We start from the raw sequence: 25643 nt of genomic DNA, 5'->3' as shown, positions 1-25643 counted from the left end.
AGCGGGAGGGAACCAAAGAGGGACCCGCTATCGACAGAACGCGAAATACACCGAAAAGGACCAGTGAAAAGTTTTCCAACACATATTTTTTTGAAAAACATGAGCTCAGAAACCGCGATGCGAAAACTCCGCAGAAAGAAAGACTGAAGAGGGACCCCGTGTAGACGTGTGGATTATGGCATGCTGGGCATGCTCAGTATTTCTAGTCAAAGTTCCAGAAACTTTGACATAAGTTTTCAGTGCCGGGTTCCAACCGATGTTACCCATATGGGAGGATTACCATCCTGCTTGACCTAGGAGAATAAGCAGTAAGAGAAATGAGATTATAATGCCTTTGTTCAGGTCTTTGGTGAGGCCTCACACGGAGTGCTGTGTTCAGTTCTGGAGCCCGTATTTCAAAAAGTATAAAGACGGAATGGAGGCAGTCCAGAGAAGGGTGACCAAAATGGTGTGGGTGTGTGTGTGTGGTGGGGAGGGGGGCTCTCCATTAGAAGACTTATTATACCCTGGAAGAGAAGAGATGCAGGGGAGATTTGGTACAGATCCTCAGATACCTGAAAGGTTTTTGCACGAACTTCAAACCTTTTCTGTTGGAAATAAATCAGAACTAGGGGGGAATCACAAAAATGAAACTCCAGGATGACAACTCAGAACCAACACCAGAAAATATTTCTTCACTGAGAGGGTGGTGGATGCCTGGAATGTCCTTCCAGAGGTGGTGGTGGAAGATGAAAACAGTCGAAGAATTCAAAGTGGTATGGGATAAACACTGTGGATCCCTAAAGGCTAGAGGATGGAAATGAAGAAAAGGGTACATGGGGGTAACTTGCTGGTGCGGTGCGGTGGTTACTACCCTTAGGGGCGGATTTTCAGAGCCCTGCTCGTGTAAATCCGCCCAAAACCGGGCGGATTTACGCGAGCAGGGCCCTGCGCGCCAGGAAGCCTATTTTACATAGGCCTACCGGCGCGCGCAGAGCCCCGGGACTCGCGTAAGTCCCGGGGTTTTCGGAGGGGGCGTGTCGGGGGGCGTGTCGGGGGGCGTGTCGGGGGCGGGCCTGAACCGCGCGGCGTTTTCGGGGCGTGTCGGGAGTGTTCCGGGGGCGTGGCTACGGCCCGGGGCGGCCCGGGGGCATGGCCGCGCCCTCCGGACCCGCCCCCAGGTCGCGTCCCGGCGCGCAGGAGGGAGGCGTAAATCCCCCGACAAAGGTAAGGGGGGGGGTTTAGACAGGGCCGGGCGGGTGGGTTAGGTAGGGGAAGGGAGGGGAAGGTGAGGGGAGGGCAAAGGAAAGTTCCCTCCGAGGCCGCTCCGATTTCGGAGCGGCCTCGGAGGGAACGGGGGTAGGCTGCGCAGCTCGGCGCGCGCCGGCTATACGAAATCGATAGCCTTGCGCGCGCCGATTCAGGATTTTAGCGGATACGCGCGGCTCCGCGCGTATCTACTAAAATCCAGCGTACTTTTGTTTGCGCCTGGAGCGCAAACAAAAGTAGGCTATTCGCGCTCGTTTTAAAATCCGCCCCACAACCAATAAGCCTTGATACTTTTGATGCAACTGCAACATTTGCTCTCAGATAACAACCAACATGAGCCCTGACTTTTATGGTTTGGGGTACTGATATGCAATCGTACATGAAAGGGCACAGGTCTGCTTCTAAAGCCAAGTCCATAAGCAAAACACATCAGCACTGTTTGAATTTTCAAGAAGGCTCATCACCCAGTAAAAATGTTGCTAGCAGTAAATTTTTTATGGGTTATGATATGGCTTGGAAATAACTGCACAGAGTGGCAGTTGCTACCTTTAAGGGAAACATGGGGGTAACTTGCTTGGGTGGAAGATATTACCATAAGAATCTTGCTGGCCAGACTGGATGGCCATTTGATCTTTTTTTACTATCATTACTATGTTACTATATACACATATTATTAAATGAAACAAAATATTATAACGATCTGGTAAGAGCACGACAATCCTTTCTGAAGTCAACATTTAAATTTACTAGCTATGGCATCTTCCTACTTACTGATACTAAAGAGCTATAAACTCAACTATAGGCTTCCAAATTTGTTATGTTTTGCTGTAGCCTGCGACAGCACCTACAATTTTAAGTAACTCATACTGTATATGCCACCACTACTTTTCCAGTTGGTAAGTAGTAGTTGTCACTGGCAGTGAAAAGATTTCCATTAACTTGCATTCCCTAACATTTATGTCTTGTACAAGAGCATTAGATTTCCACATTATAATTTTATAAGAAAGGTCTTCTTGAATATTTAAGATCTGATAAATCAGTTCCCATAATGCTCTCTAGGAGAACTTCAAATTTAAAAAGTAACATAGTATATGTGATAATGTTCCATATTCAGCCAAACAGAACCAACATTTGTTACTTGCTTGTGTTGTGAACTTTGCTATTTTGCCCCATATCCATATTATACTGCAAATCTCCTTGTTATTTGTAAAACAGGGGGGCCCATCTTTAAATTATTAATCTCTTGTTTCCTTGCCCACATCCTTGGCTCTATTTTGTAAGACTGTCCTTATGTTAAAAGCTTATCAATGCCTTGCACCAAATATTTCCCTATAATGAGCATCAGGCTGTAAGGACACATGGTACTGGGGTTATGTCCTAACTATTAAAACTCTGCAGAACCTACCTCTGGAATTCCAGAGCCACAGGCATAGGGCGCAAAGACCTTCACCAAGGAGACAGCTAGGAAAGCGAAGCTCAAGGCCCAGAAAATAAACATTATGTAATTCATTATGTACGAACCTGGACCCTGAAAAACAAAGTAATATGAGAGTTAGCATCCACAAATATATACATACATTAAGCAAACTTTTCCTCATGTTTGTCCCAACACTGGCTAATGTGACAAATGGCAATAGCAAAAGACAGAAAAGAAAGAAAAATTGTGTCACACTCTATAAAATATAGTATCTAACTAATTAATCACCAACACATCATATTAGGGGTTTCACAACTCTGCTCAAAACCAGAGAAAAGTTAACATTGGTGAGGGTTCTGCAATGAAGTAAGACCTTCCCCATAAGACAAGAATGAACACAAACCTTCTATGCAGAAGATACCCAGATCTGGTTATCTCTCCAAACAGAAAAGGCATTGCTGGTGTTTATCAAAGGATAATGGAAGTGTTTTTAACAAAGCCTGAGAGGACATCACTAATACAGTTCATAGGCCCTGATTCAGTGCTAGTGCCAAGCTGAACCCTATGCCCCCAACCCCCAGGCAAACCTCCAAAATACGCACAATACACCCACACCTTGCTCCAACGGTGATCCTCAAACACAGTGAGTGTGGGGACTAAGCCTGCGCTCACAGGCCCCATCCCCTCTGGGCTTAGTTCCTGCACTCACTTTGCTTTGAGGATTGCCCCTGCAGCAGAGGTCAGGGAGGGAGGAGGTGGCAGGAGCAGCAACAGGAGTGGCTCTTTCCAAAGTTTGGGGAAGAGTACAGAGCAGTTAGGGTGTGGGAGAGGGCTTCCAGGAAAATTGCTGCCTCCCCACTTAAATTTTCTTTCCCTAGGCACAGGCCTACTATGCTTGTGTGTCAATCCAGGCCTGGATACAGTAGAGCACCATTTAATCTGAAAATACATTAATTGAAAACTCCCATTATTAGGGAAAAAAAATTGCAGTCCTGGATCCTGATCCTTTATCAAAAAAAAACTTTATTTCATTCAGAATGGAGGATGCCTGTCAGTTTAACCCAAGTCCCTTGTGGCTCCAGTTCATGAGCCCAGTCCTTTGGCAATCCAATGCGCCTACCCATCTCTCCCTCCCCATGTGGTTCATGATCATAACTCAATTGCTTAATAAGTGGTTCAAACAGTTGAAGTGAGACTACAAACTGCACAAGAGGGATAGACATCAGGAGCAAGGGATTAGCAAAGCACTGGGCCAGGTCTGGCTGTGGGTGGGTGAGGTCTTAGGTCCCAACCATTCTAGGTAAAAAGTGCTGTTTTATAGCCTTGATGGAAACAAAGAGGTGCCATACTTAAATGAAAGCAAGTGTTGCTTACCTATAACAGGTGTTCTCACAGGACAGCAGGATGTTAGTCCGCACATATGGGTGACATCACAGGATGGAGTCTAGTTCTAGGTTGAGGTTCCATACAAGCACCGGCCACTTTAGAGGTGGCCGGAGTTGTTTAACTCCTTTCAGGAAGCGAGACACATCAGGATGAGTTGATAGTCTGATGCTGTCCGCTTCGGACCTGAAACAGGCCAGTGCAGCGACTTGAACCTTGAGGGAGTTGAGCGACAACCCCTTCTGCATGCCGACCTGTAGGAATTCTAGGATCATGGGAATGTTGGCTGTCCTCGGAAGGAGGGGCGCGGTCTTCACACCAGGCTTCAAATACTCTCCAGATCCGTATGTAAGACAGAGATGTGGAGAACTTGCGTGCTCGGAGCAGGGTGTCAATCACAGCTTTTGAGTAGCCTCGCTTCTTTATGTTAGTCCTCTCAATGGCCATACTGTAAGAGGATCGAGCCGGGTCTTCGTGGGAGATCGGTCCCTGCTGAAGAAGATCCCTGTATGGCTGTAGACGCAGAGGATTCCCCACCAATAGTCTTCGCATGTCCGTGTACCATGGTCTTCTTGGCCAATCCAGGGCGACTAGTAGGACTAGTCCCCTGTGGTGTTCTATCTTGTGAATGACCCTGCCCAGCAGTGGCCAGGGTGGGAAGGCATACAGGTGGTCTTCCTCTGTCCAGTTCTGGACGAAAGCATCGATTCCTTGAGATTGTGGTATTCGTCTGCGGCTGAAGAATCTGAGGATGTGGGCATTGTGACGAGTTACTAGGAGGTCCATAGCTGGGGTACCCCATCAATTTCCTATTATCTGGAAGGCTGTGTCCGCCAGCGATCATTCCCCCGGGTCTAGGCTCTCTCTGCTGAGGTAATCCGCTGAGATGTTGTCTTTTCCTGCGATGTGGGAGGCCGAAATCCCTTGCAGGTTTGTTTCTGCCCTCTCCATGAGAGGGTCTATTTCCAGAGACACCTGCTGGCTCCTGGTTCCTCCCTGGCGGTTGATGTAGGCCACAGTTGTGGCATTGTCCAGCATGACTGACAGACTCACCTCGGAGTCTGTGGCTGAATCGCAGGCAGGCTAGTCTGACTGCTCGATCTTCCAGGCGGTTTATGTTCCATACCGCCTCTTCTTTGTTCCATTGTCCCTGGGCTGTTAGTTCCTGACAGTGGGCTCCCCACCCTCACAGACTTGCGTCTGTGGCGAGCAAGATCCACTTCGGTGCGGATAGGTTTACGCCTTTGCTTAGGTGGTGTTTTTGTAGACACCATTGAAGCTGATGCCAAACCTCTGTCAGTAGCTGGAGGCGAATTGAGTAGTTCTGGGACACTGTATTCCATCGTGACAATAGGGAGCACTGTAGTGGTCGCATATGGGCCTTTGCCCATGGAACAACTTCCAGAGTTGAGGTCATGAGGCCGAAGACTTGAAGGTAGTCCCATACTTTGGGTCAAACCAAGTTCAACAGGTTTCACAATTAATCCATCAGTTTCCTTCTCCTTGGAGGGGTAAGGTAGACCTTGTCCAGCTTGGTATCGAACCAGACTCCCAGGTATTCTAGTGATTGGGAGGGCTGTAGGCAGCTCTTGGCTATCTTCATGACCCACCCGAGATCTTGTAGTAAGTTCTTGACTCTGGTGGTTGCCTGGCGACTCTCCTCCGGAGATTTTGCTCTGATCAGCCAATCGTCCAAGTAAGGATGTACCAGAACTCCTCCTTTCCTCAGTGCCGCCGCTACTACCACCATAATTTTGGTGAAGGTTCTGAGAGCAGTGACTAGTCTGAAGGGTAGCGCTAGAAATTGGTAATGATTGCCCAGTATCGCAAAGCACAGAAAGCGCTGGTGGTCCTGATGGACCGGGATGTGAAGGAAGGCTTCGGATAGGTCCAGGGATGTTAAGAATTCTCTCGGTTGCACTACCATTATAATGGAGCGTAGGGTTTCCATGCGGAAGTGTAATACCTTCAGGTAACAGTTGACGGCCTTGAGGTCCAGGATGGGTCGGAATGTTCCTTCTTTCTTGGGAATGATAAAATAGATGGAATAGTGACCAGTATTTTGTTGAGACGTAGGCACCAGAGTTATTGCCTTCAAGCTGAGTAGTCTTGCTAGCGTGATTTCCACTGCCAGTCTCTTGGAGTGGGAGTGGCACGGTGATCTCATAAATTTGACTGGGGGGATGCTTTGAAATTCCAGGGCGTACCCCTCTCAAATGATAGTTAGGACCCACTTGTCCGATGTTACTTCGACCCATCTTTGGTAGAAGAGGGTAAGTCTGCCCCCTATGTCTTCTCCCTGTAGATGGGTCTGCATCTTCTCATTGTGGGGCACAGCCGGAGCCTGCCCCTGAGCTTGCTCCTCTCTTAATGTGCTTGTTCCGAAAGGACTGAAACCTTCCTGAAGTACGAGGTGCTTGGGATTGTGTGTTCCTGTAAGGTTTAAAACAATGCAATCCTCTACCCTTGGTTCTTCAGGGGGAGGAGCGCTGATATGTTCTTTTGTTCCTGTCTTCAGGTAATTGGGGGACTGAGGATTCGCCCTGTTTGTTGGCTAACTTCTCCAATTCGCTTCTGAAGAGGCGGGATCCTTTAAAAGGCATTTTTGTGAGATTCGCCTTGGAAGTCACGTCAGCTGACCAGTTTCGGAGCCATAATTGTCTTCTGGCCGCCCCTGCGAAGGCAACACCCCTGGATGATGTGCACACAAGATCAGCGGTGGCATCGGTGAGGAAGGAGACTGCAGGTTCCATCACTTCTCCAGGCATGGTAGCATCTCTGGAGAGGATCAAACAGGAACGTGCCACCAAGGCACAGCAGGAGGCAATTTGCAGCATAATTGCTGAGACATCAAAGAACTGCTTAAGGATGGCTTCCAGTCTTCTGTCTTGGGCATCCTTCAGTGCCGTCCCTCCCTCCACAGGGATTGTGGTGCGTTTTGAGACACCGCAGATCATAGCGTCCACTTTAGGGAAGCGTAGAAGTTCTTTGGCCATGGGTTCCAGCGGGTAAAGGGCTTCTAGTGCCTGTCCCCCTTTAAAACTGGCCTCTGGAGCATTCCATTCCAGGTCAATCAGTTCCTTGATGGGCTCCAGCATAGGAAAATAGCATGAGGCTTTACGGAGGTACACCAACATGGGATTCTTTTTAGGTTCCAATGTAGGGTCTGTGCCTGGTAATTCGTCATTGTGAAAGAATCGGAGCATGGTCCGGTAAGGCTCCATCCCTGGGGGAGATTTCCCCTTCTTCCAGGGAATCGGTTTCCTCCTCTGAGGTGTCTGGCTCTCCATCCGGGATGATCTTGGATAGGAGAGGCATGTCTCGGGAGTCTCTAGAGGTGCTGGGAAGTGCTTGTGCTTCCGGCAGAGTTTGAAGCAAGTGGACAGCTGGGGCTGGTTGCGCCTAGACAAAGGTTTGCAGCCCTTTGAAAAATTCCACCCAGGAGAAGGTTCTTGGGTCCATGTTGATGCCAGGAGGGATTGTAGTGGTAGCCCCTAAGGAGCTTTCCTGTGGGGGTGCCAAGTTGGACATAGTTAGGTCCGGGGTGCCATCATCAGTGGTTCCGGATCCCTCTCCTGGCTGTGGGAGGTCTTGATTGGGTTGCTGGCACAGCAGGGATTCTAATTCAGGCTGCACAGCTCTCAAGTGGCAGGCTGGGCAAAGGAAGGGTCCCTTGGCTTTCTTGGATGATGGTGCCATTGTTTGTGTGTGTGTAGGGCTTAAAAATCCGTCCGTGCGAGAGTTATGCGCGCGGATGCCCATAGTTGTGCACGTCGAGAGTGCAGTAAGTTATGCGCAGCATGTACGCACAAGTTATGCGTGCAGGCGGTGGATTTTGTGCGCGTGGCACAGTTATGCATGCCACTGTGCGCACATCCAGTTGTGCGCGCAGTTAAGCGTATATCCATACGGACGCCCTCAAGTTAGGCGCCTCGTACCTCTGGCCATATCCGTGTGTAACGATGGTGAAGAGGGGAAGATGGCGCCAACGACCCCAGCAACAAGATGGTGGCCCCCCGGAGGGTCTCCAAGTGTGGATCCTCGACCAGATCGAGGCCTAGCCAGAAGAAGGCTGCTCAACCCAATTTAAACCTCGGAGGAAGGTCGGTACGGCTGTTCAGGCCTTGGAGACCGGAGACTTAGAAGAAAAGGTTTCTATCTTACCTGGTCTCAGCGCTTACTGGTCGCATGCCTGGCAGTCTCCAACTGCGGGAGGAGAAGGAAATATCTTCACTACCGTGCTCGAATCTGCACCTGCTGTCTTTCAGACACCCTGCGGGCAACGTCCACGCCGGGGATTGGCCAGCGGACTAAGGCTCACCTCTGAGGGATATCAAATTGACCTCAGGAAAGTCTCAACTGGGGGAGGGACTGTTAGGTTTCACCGCAGGAGAAGCAGGGCTCTCTTCTTAAAGGTAAATTTTCTTCTTTTTTTGTAAATAGTGTCCGCATCTGCTATGGGAGACGGAGAAATACTGAATTGCTAAGCATGCTGCACGGGTATATGTAGGTTGATGTCAGAGTTGAAATCTGACTCCGTCTCCCATCTGCTATCAGGAGAGCACAATACCCATTGGTCCTGAGTCCATCTGGCTACACGCTAGGAAATGCTCCATTTCCTAGACAGATGCCTCTGGTGGCACATCTGCTAGAGGCTACTTAATTTTGGTGTTGTTCCTGCACAAGCCGAAAGGAGTTGCTATCAGGGCTGTAGATGAACAGGCACTGGGAAATAAACCTCTATCCACCTTGAATAATTTTAGTGAGGTCGAGTGTAAAAAAAAAATCAACCTAAATCTGTAATAACCCTCCTCCCCTCCAAAAGACCAATGATTATATATAAGGCAGAGCAATAAGTGGTCACACAGGTTGATGATGCCTAGTATGAAGGTCATTTAATTAGCATTGGCATCTGTTTCAGTATCAGTGTGGCATTGGAGGGGAGGAGGATTATTACAGTTTTAGGCAGGCACTGAGAAAGCCACTGTGCAAAACCAGTGAGACGACAGCTGCTTTGGACATAGACATACATACTCCTCTCTCTGTCCTTGGAAGCTGCCCAACTACAAAGCAACAAACATGCACACCACATCCACCATGCTAAACTGCTAGCTCCCTTATGTCTACTGAAACAGCATGCTTGAGCCAGTGCATGGCCCAACATTCCAGCCACATAGGCCCAGACAACCAGATGTAAATAGTCACAGCCACTACAAACCACACAACACAAGCTCAAAGTAGGCATGCATATACAGTCCAACACTTGGACCAAATATGTGAAATAACTAGTGAATTCTCAATGGAAATTAGCTAATACAGGGGTAGGCAATTTCAGTCCTTGAGAGTCACAAATGTCTGGTTTTCAGGATATCCACAATGAATATACAGGAGATATAGTTACATGATAGAGGCAGTGCATGTAAATATATCTCATGCATATTCATTACAGATATCCTGAAAACCAGACTTGTTTGCAGCACTCAAAGGACAGGAGTTGCTTACCTATAACCTCACCTATTACAATCAGAATTAAAACATATGTGAAATTTCAATACTGCTCTCCCACAAATGCATTCTATTATGTCAGAAAGCATGTCTATTAACGAGGATTTAACATTAGTGCTTAGTAAAAGCCAATAAAACAGGATGTATTTTTGTAGATTTTAACTTACCTCAGCTTGGCCAATTATGAGCTCTGCCCAGGTTTTCCACTGTGGGCATTTGTCTCTCTCTTCAAAGGTTGCTTCAGTGGACCTCCAGCAGCACTGTTCATGGTTAAACCACAGGTCACCAAGGCAAATGCCTTCTTTCAGATCAGTCATCCAGTCAGCAGCAATGTCAATTAACCCTGCCAGTGCACCTGCGTGTCACAAGGATGACAACTATCAATACAAATACAAGACTCCTTTCTGAAATATGAAATATCCATATTACAAGTAAAAAAAAAAGAGGAAAAAATGTGTAAAAATAGAATTTACTGCAGCAAAAGCAAAGTTGCTTACTTGTAACAGGTGTTCTCCTAGGACAGCAGGATGTTAATCCTCACACATGGGTGACATCATTGGATGGAGCCTGGCATGGAAAAAGTACTGAGCATACCCAGCATGCCACTATCGACGTGGGGACCCTCTTCAGTCTCGTAACATAGAGTTACGAAAAAATAAAATAACAAAACATAGGAGAAACCCAACTCCACAGGGTGGCATGCGGGTTTCATGAGGACTAACATCCTGCTGTCCTAGGAGAACACCTATTACAGGTAAGCAACTCTGCTTTCTCCTAGGACAAGCAGGATGGTAGACCTCCCACATGGGTGAATACCAAGCTACAGGCTGCTCGTGAGCAACAAGAACCAATAGGCACCTAACAAGGTGCCAATGGGCACAAAAACCAACTGTGCTGTTGGTAACAGGGGGAGACAACCTGAACCCGAACAATGGGCCCTACGCAGGAAGAGTTGGGTTCTACAGCTGAAAGAGATTCCAAAGGACAGATTGGCCGAAGCTATCATGTTGGCCATCCCTGTCCAGATAGAAGTGGGTGGCAAACGTGTGGAGAGAAATCCACATTGCAGCCTTCAGATTTTGGCTATGGGAACCACTCGCAAGTGAGCTACCGAAGTTGCCATGGCTCTTACAGAGTGAGCCTTGACATGGCCTCCAAGCTGAAGGCCTGCCTGCAAATAGCAGAAGGAAATACAATCCGACAGTTTGACACTGTCTGCTTGGTAACCGCAACTCCAAATCTATTCTTATCAAAAGAGATGAAGAGCTGTGTGGACTGCCTGTGGCCTGCAGTCCGCTCGAGGTAGAAAGCTAAGGCACTCTTGCAATCCAAGCTGTGCAGAGCCATTCGCCCTGGTGCAAATGAGGCCTGGGAAAAAAGGTAGGCAGAACGATTAACTGGTTAAGATGAAAATCGGTCACCATCTTAGGCAGGAGCTTAGGGTGAGTTCGCAGGACTACCCTATCATGAAAGAATTTTGTGTAGGGTGGATATGTCACCAACGCCTAAAGCTCGCTGACCCTGCACACCGAAGTGACTGCAATCAAGAAAATGACTTTCCAGGTCAAGTACTTCAGGTTGCAGGCATGCAGGGGCTCGAAAAGATCTCCCATGAGTCAAACCAACACCATGTTAAGGTCCCAGGACACAACAGGAGGCCGCAGGGGAAGCTTCAGCTGAAGCAAACCCCACATAAACCACCCCACTTTGGGCTGCAAAGAGATGGGCGTACCGCCCACACCCTGGTGATAAAGCACTGATAGCACTCAGGTGTACTCTGACTCAGTTGGTCTTTAAACCAGCCTCTGAAAGGTGCAACAAGTAGTCAAGCAACTTCGGAGTGGAACAGGCAAACAGATCCAAGCCATGGCTCCCACACCAGATGTAAAACCTCTTCCATTTCAGACTTAAGAGTTCCTGGTGGAAGGCTTCCTGGAAGCTAACAGGACCAGACACGTCGACGGAGAGGTCGAAGGGCCGCAGAACTATCCTTTCAACATTCAGGCTGTCAGAGACAATGCCCTGAGGTTGGTATGGCACAGCTTACCCTGATACTGCATGATCAGGTTGAGGGAGGTTCCCAGACCAATTGGTTCTCTGACAGAGATCCTGCAGGAGCAGGAACTAGACCTGCCTCGGCCAATGGGGGGGCAATGAGATCATAGTCTCCCTGTCTTGCTGGAGCTTCATCAAAAGAGTCTTCATCACTAGGGGAAGCGGAGGATACACATACAGAAGGCCTTCATCCCAAAGGCGGGCAAAGGCATCCGAGGCTGGCCTTCCAACTCCCCTGAACAGGGAGCAGAAGTGCCTCACTTTGCTGTTGCAGGGGGAGGCAAAGAGGTCCACTTCCGGGAACCCCCAAAGTCAGAAGATGCAATCTGCCACTGCTGGATTCAGGTACCACTCATGGGATTGGAACGCTCAGCTCAGTCAGTCTACTACCACATTCTCCGTCCCGACCAGGTACATGGTTCATAGGAACATGCCCTGGGACTGAGCCCATGACAAAATCTGAACAGCCTCCCAACACAGGAGGAACAACTCCGTGTCTCCCTGTTTGTTGATATATCACATCGCTACCAGATTGTCAGTCTGGATCAGGACCGCCTTGTTGGATAAGCAATTCCAGAACGCAAAAACAGTGTAGCGGATCGCCACAGCTCCAGGAAGTTGTTCTGGAACTGAGCTTACTGAGCAGACCACAGACCTTGCAAGTGGAGGCTGTCCACATGTGCACCCCAAACCAGGGTGGACACATCTGTGGTGAGTACAACTTGAGTCTAGGGAGACTGAAAAAGAACCCCCTGCTCCAGATTGGGTAGACTCTGCCACCAAGACAAGGAAATCTGGAGAGGCAGCATAATGTGGATACATACACTGAGGTCCTGGGTGGCCTGCTGCCATTGAGACCGCAGGGCCCACTGAGCCCTGCAGCCATTGAGACCGCAGGGCCCACTGAGCCCTGCACATGTGCAACTGAGCCAAGGGAGTAACATGGACAAATGCAGCCATGTGGCCCAGAAGGCGAAGCAAAAGGCGGGCCGAGATCTGCTGGCTTCGGTGGACCAGACTCACAAGAGACAACAGAGCAAGTACTTGATCGCAGGAAAGATATGCCCTGGCCTAAGCAATGTCTAGCCGGGCTCCAATAATGCTGAACTGAGGCAATGGGTTGAAATGGGACTTCGGGTAGTTGATGACAAACCTGAGAGACTCCAGCACCTGAATGGTCAAATGCAGCAAGCGAAGCACCCTCCTCCCGAGTAGCGCTCTTGACCAGCCAGTCGTCCAAGTAGGAAAATACGTGGACCTCCAGTCAGCAGAGGTGTGCACCCACTACTGCCAGACATTTGGTGAAGACTCACGGAGCCAAATGGCAACACCCTGTACTGGAACTGCCTCTCGCCCGAGGAACTGCAGATTCTTCCTGTGACCTGGGAAGACCTCAATGTGGCGTATGTATCTTTTAGATCGAGGAAGCAAAGCCAGACCCCTCTTTGCAGGAGTGGAACCAGGATTCTCAGTGAGACCATATTAAATTTTTCTTTTCATAGAAATTTGTTCAAGGTTCTCAGATCCAAAATCGGACGAAGTCCCCCTGTTCTCTTTGGAATCAAAAAATAGCATGAGGAGAAGCCCCGCCCTTGCTGCCACAGTGGAACAGGTTCAACTGCTCTGGCTATTACAAGGGCGGAGAGCTCTATCAAGAGTATTTCCTGATGAGAGGACCAGTTCCAAGAAGGGCAAGGGGGAGAGTCTGCGGGAACACCCCAGAAGTTCAACCGGTACCCTCGACGAATGATGGACAAGGACCACTGATCCAAGGTAACCTGGGGCCAGCAGTCCTCAAAGGACCGTAGTCTGCCTCTTATCACAGGGCCTGGCGTTGAGGATACAATTGCAAGTCTTATGCTCCCCCGCAGCCAGCCAAAACCCCATAGCAGGGCTTGGCTGGGTTGCCAGCTGAGACCTGGTGGTCTGTTGCTGTCTAGAGCAAACCCAGGAGCCCCAGCATGAAGTACCAGCATGTAAAACAGAATGATAGTATTTCCACTGGTGATAGAAGGACCTCCTGAAGCACTGACGTGAAGATTTCCTGGCGGAGGATGGCGGGTCTGACCTACCAGCCAAGAGATGTTGAAGGGTCTCATGGTGATCCTTTAATTGAGCCACAGCATTTGTCACCTCATCCCCAGGCAGGTTCTCACCTGTACAGGGTAGATCCATGAGCTTCTCCTGGACCTCTAGTCAGAGATTAGAGGCTCGGAGCCACGCCATTCTACAGGCACCAATGCCCATTGCTACCACCTTAGCTGCAGCCTTAAACACATTGTAAGTGGATCGTACCTCGTGCTTACCACACTCCAGGCCTTCCTGGGCGACTGCCAAAAAATTGTCCTACTGCTGCTGGGGAAGTCGCTCAGATAACTCCTGAACCTGCTTCTAGAGGTTCCATGTATACTGGATCATGTACAGCTGGTAGGAAGTCATACAGGCGATTAACATAAGCGCCCTGGTACACCTTCCTACCTAAGACATACAACGCTCTGTGCTCCCGACCCAGAGGAGCAGAAGCATGGGTGTGGGAACACTTGGCCTTTTTGAGAGCTGACTCCACCACACTGACTGTCTGATGTGGGAGCTGACACTGCTCAAATCCCAAGGCCTGCTGCACTAAATAAACCGAATCTGCTTTACAATTGACCTGAAAAACGGAGATGGGATACTCCCAAATCTGAAGGAGAACCTCCTTAAAAATATCATGGATGGGAACAGCCACTACCACCTTCAGGCCATCGACAAACTGGAGGACCTCCAGCATCTTAAGTTGGACATCTTCCTCCATCAGAAGCTGAAATGGAATGGCTTCTGCCATGGCCTGGACAAAGCCTGTAAAGGTTAGGTCCTCTGGCAGGGACCGGAGCCTCTCCTCTGGAGGGGACAGGTCGGAGGGAAGATCTCCCAAGTCATAAGAGGAAGAGACTGAGGTATCATCCCCCCATGGGTCATATGGGGCACCCCCCTCACTAAGATCCCCTGGGGACCCTCGTAGAGGGTTCCTGCCCAAGCCTCTCAGTTTGGGCACCAAGGGCACCGATAGCACCGAGGCCCCCAAGGGTCTGCAAACCGGAACGGACAACACTAGATTCAGTACCGAGGACCCTGACAGGGCCGTGGGCCACAGCGACACATCCTTGTCGGAGGAATCCACGATAGGAATCGCACTGGATGGAGGAGGCTCTGGAGCCATCGGGGCATCGATGGAATGCCGGGCACCACCAGCTGCTGAGTACGCAAGACACCCAGGACATCCAGGCGCTCCAGCAGCAGCGCCAACATCACAGGTGCCTGCTCTGGCGCTGGCGGAAGTACCAGTGGAGCCAGCAACTCGATGCCCTGAAGAGCTTGGATCACTGCCAGCTGCACCCTGCGATCCAGCTCCTCCTGAAAATCCACTGAAGCCAGAACGGATTGAAGAGGAGGAGGAGAAAGCATCACTAGAACTCTTTCGGAGCCCCAAGGGAAATCAATGCCCGGCACCGGTATCAGTGGGGAATTGCTGGACTCCCAGGTTTGATGGAGGTCGATGCCTCCTCTCTGTGAGGTAGCTTTAGAGACATTGCAGCAGTTGCCAATGCTGACCCGAGCCCAGAGCCGTGCGACGAAGGTGACTGATGGCAATGCTTCTGTAACTTCCCTCGATAGTCAGCCCGGTCTATCTACCAAGTAGGATGGAGCTGATCCCATCCTGGAGAGCGACGACACTGACAATGGCCTATCCCTGGCCCCTCTCTCAAGAGGGCCCTGGTGGAGGGGGGGGACAGCGAGGGTTCCGTGTCCATAGGATCCCCGCGGCCTTTAGGCATCAATGCCCCCAACGCTAGAGATGATGGATCAGATTTTTTGGACCCAAAAAGCTTCTCCATCTATCTAGATGGGCATGATGGCCTTTGGGGGTCACTTGATCGCAAGAACGACACCCCCAAATGTCATGCGACGCCCCCAGGCAGATTATGCAAACCTTGTGCAGATCCATGAGAGACATGGTCCGCGGGAACTGGGGGCATCGGCAAAAAATGGGCAATGCCATAAAAAACAGCCAGTGAGCAGTCGATGACCAGCAGCCACCGGTTGAGCGACACACCGGGAATCAACCACAAAGAAGGGGAAAAACTTACCACACCACCCTACAGAGGCACCAACCAGAAAAGAAGAGGACACGGCATAGAAAAAGTCGATAACCGACCAGGAAAAATCTTTGAGAGAGCTCCACAACCATGAGATGAACGCTTCACGGAAAAAAGAGACTGAAGAGGGACACCACGTGGACACGTGGATAGTGGCTTGCAGGGCATGCTCAGTATGCCAGTCAAAGTTTCTAGAAACTTTGACATAAGTTTTCCGTGCCAGGCTCCAACTGATGATGTTACCATCCTGCTTGTCCTAGGAGAAAAGTTGGGTACAAGTAATTCTTCCCTAAAGGTTTATCATGCTAAAATACTGCACGATGCACAATTCCAAAGAGAAAATAACTTCAAGGATATTTTTCTGCAACTTGGAGCCTAGCCTATATCATGTTCCTTCTCTGGAACCTTATCAAGCTTTATGACCTCTGGCAGAGAGAGTTTCAGAGAGGACCAGGGCACAACACTGGAAACTAAGCTCAGAAATGTAAAGAAAATTAGTTTCTCTAAGTACATTTGCCTCTTCATCATCTGCTGACATAGCAGCATAGCTTATCTCTAACAGTTGTTCTCCCAGGACAGCAAGATGTCAGTGTTCACATATGGGTGACAATCATTAGATAAAACCCAGCATTGAAGTTTAACTCCAAAGCTTTTAGAAACTTTGAGCATGCCCCACTGGGCATATGTAGCCCTAATCACTCATTGCATCCCATGTGGAGCTCCTTAGTCCATGATACAGCTAAAGACACGAAGAAATGAACTCCAAGGGGAGGCAAGAAGAGCTTGTGGGAACTGATCCTGCTGTCCCTTGGAGGACACCTGTTAGAGCTATGAAACTCTTTCTCTGAGGACCAGCAGGATAGCACTCCTCAAATGTTGGGAATCCCTAGCTACAGACTACCCCAAACGAAAAAAGGAAAAACCAACAAATTAATAGTGCCAAAGAACAAAACTGATTTTAATGGCAACATGCCAAGCTATTTTTTTCTGCCCTTTTTTTTAAATCTGTAGGGCAGCTTGGAACAAAAACAAACAATCGACCCTAGAAGGGAAAAAGATGTGTTCTATACCTCAAAGATACTCTACAGGACAGGCTAGTCAAGCCTACCGTCATGTCGGGAGTCTCTGTCCAGCTAATAATGAGCTATAAATGTATGGGGAGAATGCCAGGTCGAAACCTTGCAGATCTCCTCCATGGAAGACCTAATCTTAGTTGGGCTACCAATACTGACATGGCTCCATCACTATGAATCTTGACATGGCCCACTAGATTCAGACCCATCTCAGCATAACAGGAAATGTAATCTGCTAGCCAATTAGAAAGTGTATACTTCGCAACAGCAATTCCAGTTTTATTGGTGTCAAACTAAACAAAAAGCTGGGTGGACTTTCTACGGTCTTCAGTTTACTCCAGACAGAAGGCCAAGATTCTCTTGCAATACAGACTGTGCAATGTCCATACACTTTTGTAGACATGTGGCCAGGGATTGACTAGTTAAAGTGGAAGTCAGTCACTACCTTAGACAGAAGCCTAGGTTGTACATGCTGAGCCAACCTCTAGCTGAAAAACTTAGTATAAGGTGGATAAGTCACTAGTGTCTGAAGCTCACTGACTAAGCATATCAAAGTGACACCTTCAGTCTTAGAAGTGGTGCAGTTGATATATGCAAGAAAGAAAGTGACCGCCGTCAAAAATATGACCTCTCAGGTCAAGTATTTCAGTTTATAGGAATCCAGAGGCTCAAAGGGAGCTTTCATCATCAACTGGGTCAATACTACATTGAGATCCCATGACACAGCAAGAGGCTTGATGGAAGACTTCAACTGAAGCAACCCCGTATGAAATGGTCAAACAAAGGCTATACATAGATAGATTTAACTTCTACATGTTAGTGGTAAGTGTCAATTGCACTGATGTGAACGCAGAATTGGTTTCAAAACCAAATTCAGAAAGGTATAGAAGGTGTTTAAGCAGTTTTTGCATGGAACAGAAGCAGGATCTTGGGCTTTTCCCTCACTCCACATGGCAAACTTCCACCACTTTAAACTATAGGCTTTCCTCATGAAATCCTTACTGGAAGCCAGAAGAATATGAGACACACATCTAGGGACAGATTCAGGTATTGAAGGGCTAACCTTTCAACATCCAGGCTATGTGGGCTAGGGACCTGATGCCGGAATGTTGAATCAGCCCCCAATCTTAAGTGATAAGCATTGGGGAATTCCCCCAACCTGATTGGATCCCTGATAGACCTCTCTTGTTGGAGTGAAAACCAAATTTGTCTTGGCCAATAGGAAGCTACGAGGATCCTAGTCCTCCTGTCTCTTTGAGTTAAGCAACAATTTTACTACCAGAAGAACTGAAGCATATCCATGTAGAAGGCCTTGTCTCCAATCTAGGGAGAAGGCACCAGAGGCTATTTTGCCATGTGCCCTTCTTCTAGAGCAGACGTTTGGAAATTTTCTGGTCAGAAAAGACTCCAGTAGATCTACCACAGGTATGCCCCAATCGAGGAATATTCCCCTGTCCAGGAAGCATTCATGGGGTTCCATGGACCCAACTCAGTCTGTCCACCAGATATGTTTCCTGACACAGGAGGTACAAGCCTGTTCCTCCCTGTTTGTTGATGTAGAACATGGCTAACTGAATACCTGTTTGGACAAGAACAACTGAACTCTGATGGCACTTTTCCTGAGTGTTGAACCCTTCTATATGAGATCCTCAGCCCAGATTGGACTCATCTAAATCCCTTGGTCAGATTGGAACGAAACAAGAGTCCCCCAGAGGCTGGCTGATGCAGATACTGTCTTGCGGATCCTGAGTTGTTTGATGTCTCAGATCTTTGGGACCGTTGGGCTCTTTGCACGTGAAGACATACTATGGGAGTAACATGAGCTGTTAAAGTCATGAGGCCAAACAACTTCAATATGTCCCCTGCTGACTCATTCTTATCCACTCTACAGCAGATATCAACATGATAATCCTTTCTTGCAGGAGAAAGGCTTTTGCCAGAGTTGTGTCTAGCAGAGCTCCTATAAATTCCAACTGGAATGACTAGCTCAGATTTGATTTGGGTTAATTGACAATGACCCCTAGCAACTCCCAAAACCTCAGTGATCTTGCTGACTGATTCCTGCAACACCTTCTCAAGACGTCCCCTTTATAGCCAATTGTTCAAATGGGGAAAAATGAACTCCAATTTGCATAGTTGTGCAGCCACTACCTCAAACATTTTTTTAAATATGCTGGGCGCTGACACAAGGCTGAAAGGCAACATGATATTGGAGGCAGTAACTTTCAACTATGATATTTCCAGGTCACAAGAAGTATCTTCTTGTAGGTATAAGTATGCTTTGTATCTAGAAATCATAGTAGCATCATTTTTCTAGAAATTGAATTAGGGTGCCAAGGGAAACAATTTTGAATGTTTCCCTTACTAGGTATTTATTTAATGCCTTCGGGACTAGAATGGGATGTAGTTCCTCACCCCAGTAAATAGAAACATAACAGCAGAAAAAGATTATGGCCTATCAAGTCTGCCCACCCATCCCAATTACTCAGCTTTATGATCCCTCCCATTCCCTCAAGAGATCCTCTGTGTTTATCCCATGCCTTCTTGAACTCATATGCTATCTATGTCTTCACCACCTCTACGGGGAGGCTGTTCCATGCATCCACTATCCTCTCTGTCAAGAAATATTTACTTAGCCTACTTCTGAGTCTACTCTGTTTTAATCTCATTCCATGACCCTTTCTTCTAGAGCCTTCAGTGCATGGAAACCTTGGAGATATTTAAATGTGTATCATATCTCCCATATCTCACCTTTCCTCCACAGCATACATGTTTAGACCTTTAAGTCTGACCCCATATGTTTCAGAATGAAGACTACTGACCATTTTAGTTGCCACCCTCTGAAGTGACCCCAACCAGTTTATATCCTTTTGAAGATGTGGGCTATAGAACTGTATAAAGTATTCCAAATAAGGTCTCATCAGGGACAATATCACCTCTTTTTTTTTCTACTAACCATTTCTATCTCTATGCACCCAAGCATCTTTCTGGCTTTTGCTGAATGCTTATCCATCTGCTTGGCCACCTTTAAGATGATCAGATAAGATCATGCCCAGATCCTGCTCTTTTGTGTTTAGAAAAATTTCACTCCCTATACTGCACCTCCCTTTGGTTTTTGCATCCCAAACACATAACTGCATTTTTTTAAATTAAATCTTAGCTGTTAGACCCTAGACCATTTCTCCAGCTTTGCTATATCTCATCTCATGCTTTCCCACACCTTTCTGGCTGCCTACTCTGTTGCAGATTTTGGTATCAGCAAAAAACCAAAACTTTTCCCAATAATCCTTCTGCAATGTCATTCACAAAAACATTGAACAGAATTGGTCCAAAGAAAATGTCTGCAGCACACTGCTAATGTCTCTCTCCTCAGAGTGAACTCCATTTATCACTATCCTTTGTTGCCTCCCACTCAACCAGTTTCTAACCTAGTCACTTAGTTTAGGGAATTAGGAAATACCTGGAGTAAAATCCTTACACTTTTTTTTCCTGGTGGAATGGGTTCGACTGCACTGGCCTCCAAGATGGAGGAGACCGGCTTTTGTAGCAGTTCCTGATGCTGAGAAGTTGCCCAAGAACTTCTCTATGGGAAATTTAGAGGAATATCTAAAAGGCCTGATCTGTATCCTCTTCTGATTATGCTGAGAATCCAACTGTTTAAGGTTATTCTGGGCCAATAGTTTACATAAAATCTCAGCTTCCTCCTGATATGAAGGTCCTCTTGCAAGAATACTTGGATCTCGGCTATTTCCCTCCCCAATCCAGTTAAAACTCCATCCTAGGTTTTCGCTAGGAAGCAGGCTGTGGCTTCTGGGCTCTCTGCTGTCTGGGGTGAGAGTGAGGACACTGCTGCTAATAGGGGCAATAAGGTGGCAGGAAGCATCTCATCTGAAGAGAGAAATGCCTCCTCTGTGCTCCATTTGTAAATCTCCTGGCTGAGGATGGTGGGTCTGAAGTGGAGGCAGAGAGGGTCTGAAGCATCATGCAATGTTTTTTAATTTCAACTACTGCTTATTTGACCTTATTTCCAAACATTCTCCCCATTGCATGGCAGTTGGATTCTCAGCATAATTTTTCTACAACCAGGCAAGTTTGCAGGTGCCAATACTCTGAAGAGACTCTTGATACAAATTAAAAAAAAAAAATAAAAAAAAAATCAAAGGTCAAATAGACCATTTGTTTTCCACACTTCAAGCCCCCTTTGTCCACTAGTGACTCCAGAGTGTCACACTGCTTTTGAGGGAGCTGCTCTGACAACTCCCTTTCTGAAATTTTTTTTTTTTTAATTTGTAATGATGCATTACATGATGATAGGAGGCAATATGATCACAGAGCATGGGTATCAAGGGTGGGAGTATCCCTCCCCCAGGGGTGAAGGGGGAAGAGGGTACAGAGGAGTGGATCCTAGACCTACTGGACTTCTTGAGGGCAGATTTGACCACCACCAGTTGTTGTGGTAGCTGCTGTTTTTCACATCCAGAAGCCTTTTGGACACAATAAATCATAACCACCTTCTTTTTAACAGGAGCCAGCTAAGGCAGTCTCCTGCATCCTGATCTGGGTCTCCTAAAGGAATTCCTTCTGAATAGGAAAGCATTCAAGGACCAACAAGTCCCCCCCCCCCCCCCCCCCCCTTTTTTTTTTTTTTTAAATTATTATTAATGGACACATTCTAGTAGGAATAGATTTAAGTACATCAAGATTAAATCATATTCTACCACCAGTTTTAACATTTGTCAGCTACTCTGGGATACATGCTGTTCATTTGTTACATACATTGTCTCACTGGTTTAGAAGTGATGCAATGTTTAATAAATGTGAATGATACATTGTTTTCTATGATGTATATATATGGTAACTTTCTTCTCTTTGAAATATATGAGTTGTTTGCAGTAATTAGTTAGGATTTTTCTGTGTGAGTGTGTTTGAATGTATATAAGTAATGTTTTTACAGATGCTTATGAATGATTAATATCAATAACATGTTTGTTACATTCAATTTCATTGTATTTTGATCATTTGAGATTATGGGATATTTTTAAATTGTCTTTGTTTATCAATTAGATATATTTGTAATATGACTAATGTTCACGATTCCTTCATATTAAAGATTAACTAGGCCCAGCATTTGGCTGGGTTGGTTGCGGCGTCTTCAGCAGATGTCTTTCACTGATATCTTCGAGCCAGAAGCTGCTATTATGGAAGTGCAGGTGGGACACGATACTCCTGAAATAGGCAGAAGTGGCATCCCTGGAAGGAGCACTTAAAAGTGAACTAAGGATGCCTTGAAGACTGTTGTTCAGATCCTGTGGAGAGATTGGACGGCAGCAAACTCCTCCTTAATTTGGGGAACGTTTCCATGACTTTATCCCTGAAGAGGTTGTTCCCCCCAACAGGGCACATCAGCCAACTTGACATGAATGCCCACACACAAGTTGCTGGCTCTCAAGCAAGCCATCTGGTGTGCTCAGATAGCCACTGCAGAAGATCTTGCTGCAATATTAAATTGATTCATACACAGAGCAGATGACATTTGCACTTCTCTGTGTCCAGAAGAGCCCACTATTCTTCCTGTACTGTCTAGATACTATCAGGGATTTCAACTTATCAATAAAATCTTGCAAGTACTGCATGATATAGAATTAGTGGGCCACAATGCAGATATTGAGCATAGTTCTGAAACACCCTTTTCCCAACATTATCTAACAGTCTAGAGTCCTTAGCCAGTGGGATGCTGGAAAAAATTCTAGTCTTCTTAGCCTGTTTTAACTCTGATTCTACTAAAACTGACTGATGTGGCAGTTGAACTACTCCAAACCCTTTGGTTTTTCTGTACTTTATATTTCAGATCAGTTACCTGGCTACTGGCGATCAGGATGCTGGATGCTCCCACATTCTGGTTTGTAAATCCCATAGGACTGAATAAACCAGGATTACTGCAGGCTTGGACAAGAGTTTTCAGAATCCAGTGAAGTCCAAAGACCTTGGTGCAAGAGTCCTGTCCTTACAGATGAGTCCTATTGCTTTACCCAGCTTGTCCAAGAATTTGTAGGGGGTTGGAGGAAATCCCCGTAGACCCTTCCTTGGAACCAAGAGGTGAAGGGACATTAACTTATGACCCCAATGATCTTGAAGGTGATCAGGGGAATATTCCCAGGGCTTGTTCCAGACACAGTGATACTCCATGCTCCTGAGACTGACTAGATTTTTCTACCAAGAGAGATGGTTGGAGGGTTAGATCCCACCACTAGGTCTTCTAATGGGAGTTCTTGAGGAATAGAGGTGAGGGACGCCTCCTTAAGGAAACAAATGTGTCATTCTGGACATGAGAGATTGAAGGATGCCCTCCTTGTGACTTGCTGTCACATGAGTTAAATAAAGTTTTCACCAATTCTGCCACCTGTTCTATGGGCTGCTGTGTCCTCTGACCAGGAGTCAGAGAAGTTCCAGAAAGCAAATCGGATCTAGTGCCCTCAAATGATGTCAATGGTCGAGGAGACAGGAAGGAAATAAAGACGCCAAGATGGAGGGAAGGTATGTGCGATAAATCACTCTCAGCATCTCTCAATAATTGCTCCCATCGTGAATGTTTCAAGTGCTCCAATGAGGCAATGGAATGGTGCTCTGACAGCAACACAGCATTGATGAATCCAAGACCAAATGTGTCGCCAGAACAAATAGCTGGGCTGGCTAAATCAAGGTCTGATGCATTAACAGGGAAGCAGGGCCCGAGGCCCAGTATGGAGATGATGCTTAAGGCATCAATGGAACTGATCTTTGACCTCAACTTTAATGGCTTAGATTGCACCACCTGGCTCTGACGCATAGCGCTTCTTCTTCGTGAAGATATCACATGATACTTTTGCACTTTGCTCAACCACAGTGGAGTGGCAGATCCAGGAACTGGCACCGCAGAAGGAGGTGCTTTACTCAAGAAGCTCCTGTTCAAATCAGCATGGAGGGAGCCAGAGGATGCCCTCCACTGAGAGAGGAATGAATTTGGTTTTTCACCAACCTGTGAAGTTCTATCTTCCAGGTACTGATCCTATGGGACCGCATCAATATCCAGCCACAGTCCTATCTTTCAGCCACACATACAACCTTTGAAATCACTGGAAATGGTCTTCTTGGAGCCAGATATTTTCTTTTTTTTTTTTTTTTTTATAGCACTGAAAAGTGCTGTTAAAGGGCTGCCAAGGAAGTGAGGCAATGAAATGAGTTAGAGAAAAAAATATAAAGTATCCAGAAAATTAAGGGAAGATGGTTTATACCCCAGAATTCTAAGAGAACTAAAAAAATGACATTTTAGATCTATTACTAGTAATCTGTAACCTATCATTAAAATTGTGCAATATCCCAGAAATTGAAGGGTGGCCAATTTAACCCTAAAAAGGGCTCTAGGCATGATCTAGGAAATTAGAGATCAGTGCGCCTGACATCAACCATAGAAACTATTCTAAAGAACAAAATCACAGAACATTTAGAAAGACATGGTTTAATGGGACATAGCCAGCATGGATTTACACAAGGGAAATCTTGCCTCGCCAAACTGCTATATTTTGTCAAAGGGGTTAATAAATATGTGCATAATGGTGAGCCAGCAGACATAACGTATTTAGATTTTCAGAAGGTGTGTGACAAAGTGTCCCATGTGAGGCTCGAGGCTCCTGAGAAATTTAAAAAGTCAAGGGATAGGATGCAATGTCCTATTGTGGATTGCAAACTAGTTAAACGATAGGTAACAGAGAGGAGGACTAAATGGTGCAATAGAGTGGGTATGTGTAAACTGGTTATTTACATATTCAAAAAATAGAAAGACTTGGGGACACTCCTTTAGTAAATAGAACGTTCAAAACAAACTGGAGAAAATTATTTTTCACTCAATATACAGATAAGCTTTGGAATTCATTGCCAGAGAATGTGGTTAAGGCAGTTAGCATAGCTGGTTTGGACAAGTTCCTGGAAGAAAAGTCCATACATTGTGATTAACCAAGTAGACTACTCATCACTGTGTGATAGCAACATGGGATCGATTTACTGTTTGAGATCTTGCCAGATACTTATGACTTGGATTGGCCGCTGCTGGAACAGGATACTGAGCTTGATAGACCCTCAGTCTGACCCAGTATGGCAATTCTTAGGAAGGAAAGAAGGAACACAACCGTGTAGAAGCTCGGACAAAAAAGACTGAGAGATTCAAGAAAGAGTGCATGCACATGAAGTCCTGCACATGCTCAGAAGGGCAAAAGCTCAAAGAAGTGTCATTCAGCAATATCAGGTAACATCACACATGTCATAGCTAATTCAGCCCTGCTTGTTAATTAAGAAAAAGAATTTCAACAGAAAGAAATACATTAAAACTCAGGATTAGGCAACAATGTTCACAACTTGTTTGAATGTGTGAGTTTTTATTTTATAAAAATCATCTTACTCAGACTTTCCAGCTGCTTTGTTTGAAATACAAATAGACAATGGGTGGCTAAGTTAGAATTTCAGGCCAAATTTTTATTAGCACTTTAACACAATCCACTTGAAAAATCATCTAGGCTGTTGTCCCTTCCCCAAGGATATATAAGCGCTACATACCTTTCTAAGGATAAAACACCATAAAAAATATCATTTAATTACAATTTCATATTCTACAAAACATTATCTCCCAGTAAATGTCTGCTTACTGGGGCATTACATAAACAAACTGGATAACACCTTTAAGAAAAGGAAGTAAAAAAAATGTGATGCGGGTGCCATATGAACGAGCTTTGCTGTTGCCGATACTCTCAACTATCACTAAGGGAAGTTTTCCTTTTTTAATCTGCATAAAAAATC

At 46.5% G+C, this 25643-nt stretch overlaps 1 protein-coding gene across 7 annotated transcripts in view; it reads right to left on the bottom strand.

The window, feature by feature from the left end:
- Positions 1–25643, bottom strand: part of CLCN3 (chloride voltage-gated channel 3) — a 176492-nt gene that overhangs the window by 73318 nt on the left and 77531 nt on the right. For all 7 annotated transcript variants that reach the window (XM_029573930.1, XM_029574169.1, XM_029574100.1 and 4 more), the window contains 2 exons: positions 9721–9908; positions 2654–2776 (listed from right to left, as the gene is read on the bottom strand). In XM_029573930.1, coding sequence (XP_029429790.1) covers positions 2654–2776; positions 9721–9908 — 311 coding nt within the window. The remainder of the gene's footprint in view (positions 1–2653; positions 2777–9720; positions 9909–25643) is intronic.

Source organism: Rhinatrema bivittatum, chromosome 1 (genome assembly GCF_901001135.1).
Source record: "Rhinatrema bivittatum chromosome 1, aRhiBiv1.1, whole genome shotgun sequence".
Taxonomy (NCBI): Eukaryota; Metazoa; Chordata; class Amphibia; order Gymnophiona; family Rhinatrematidae; genus Rhinatrema; species Rhinatrema bivittatum.
The sequence above is the reverse complement of the archived record's forward strand: the minus strand, read 5'-3'. Positions and strand labels throughout refer to the sequence as shown.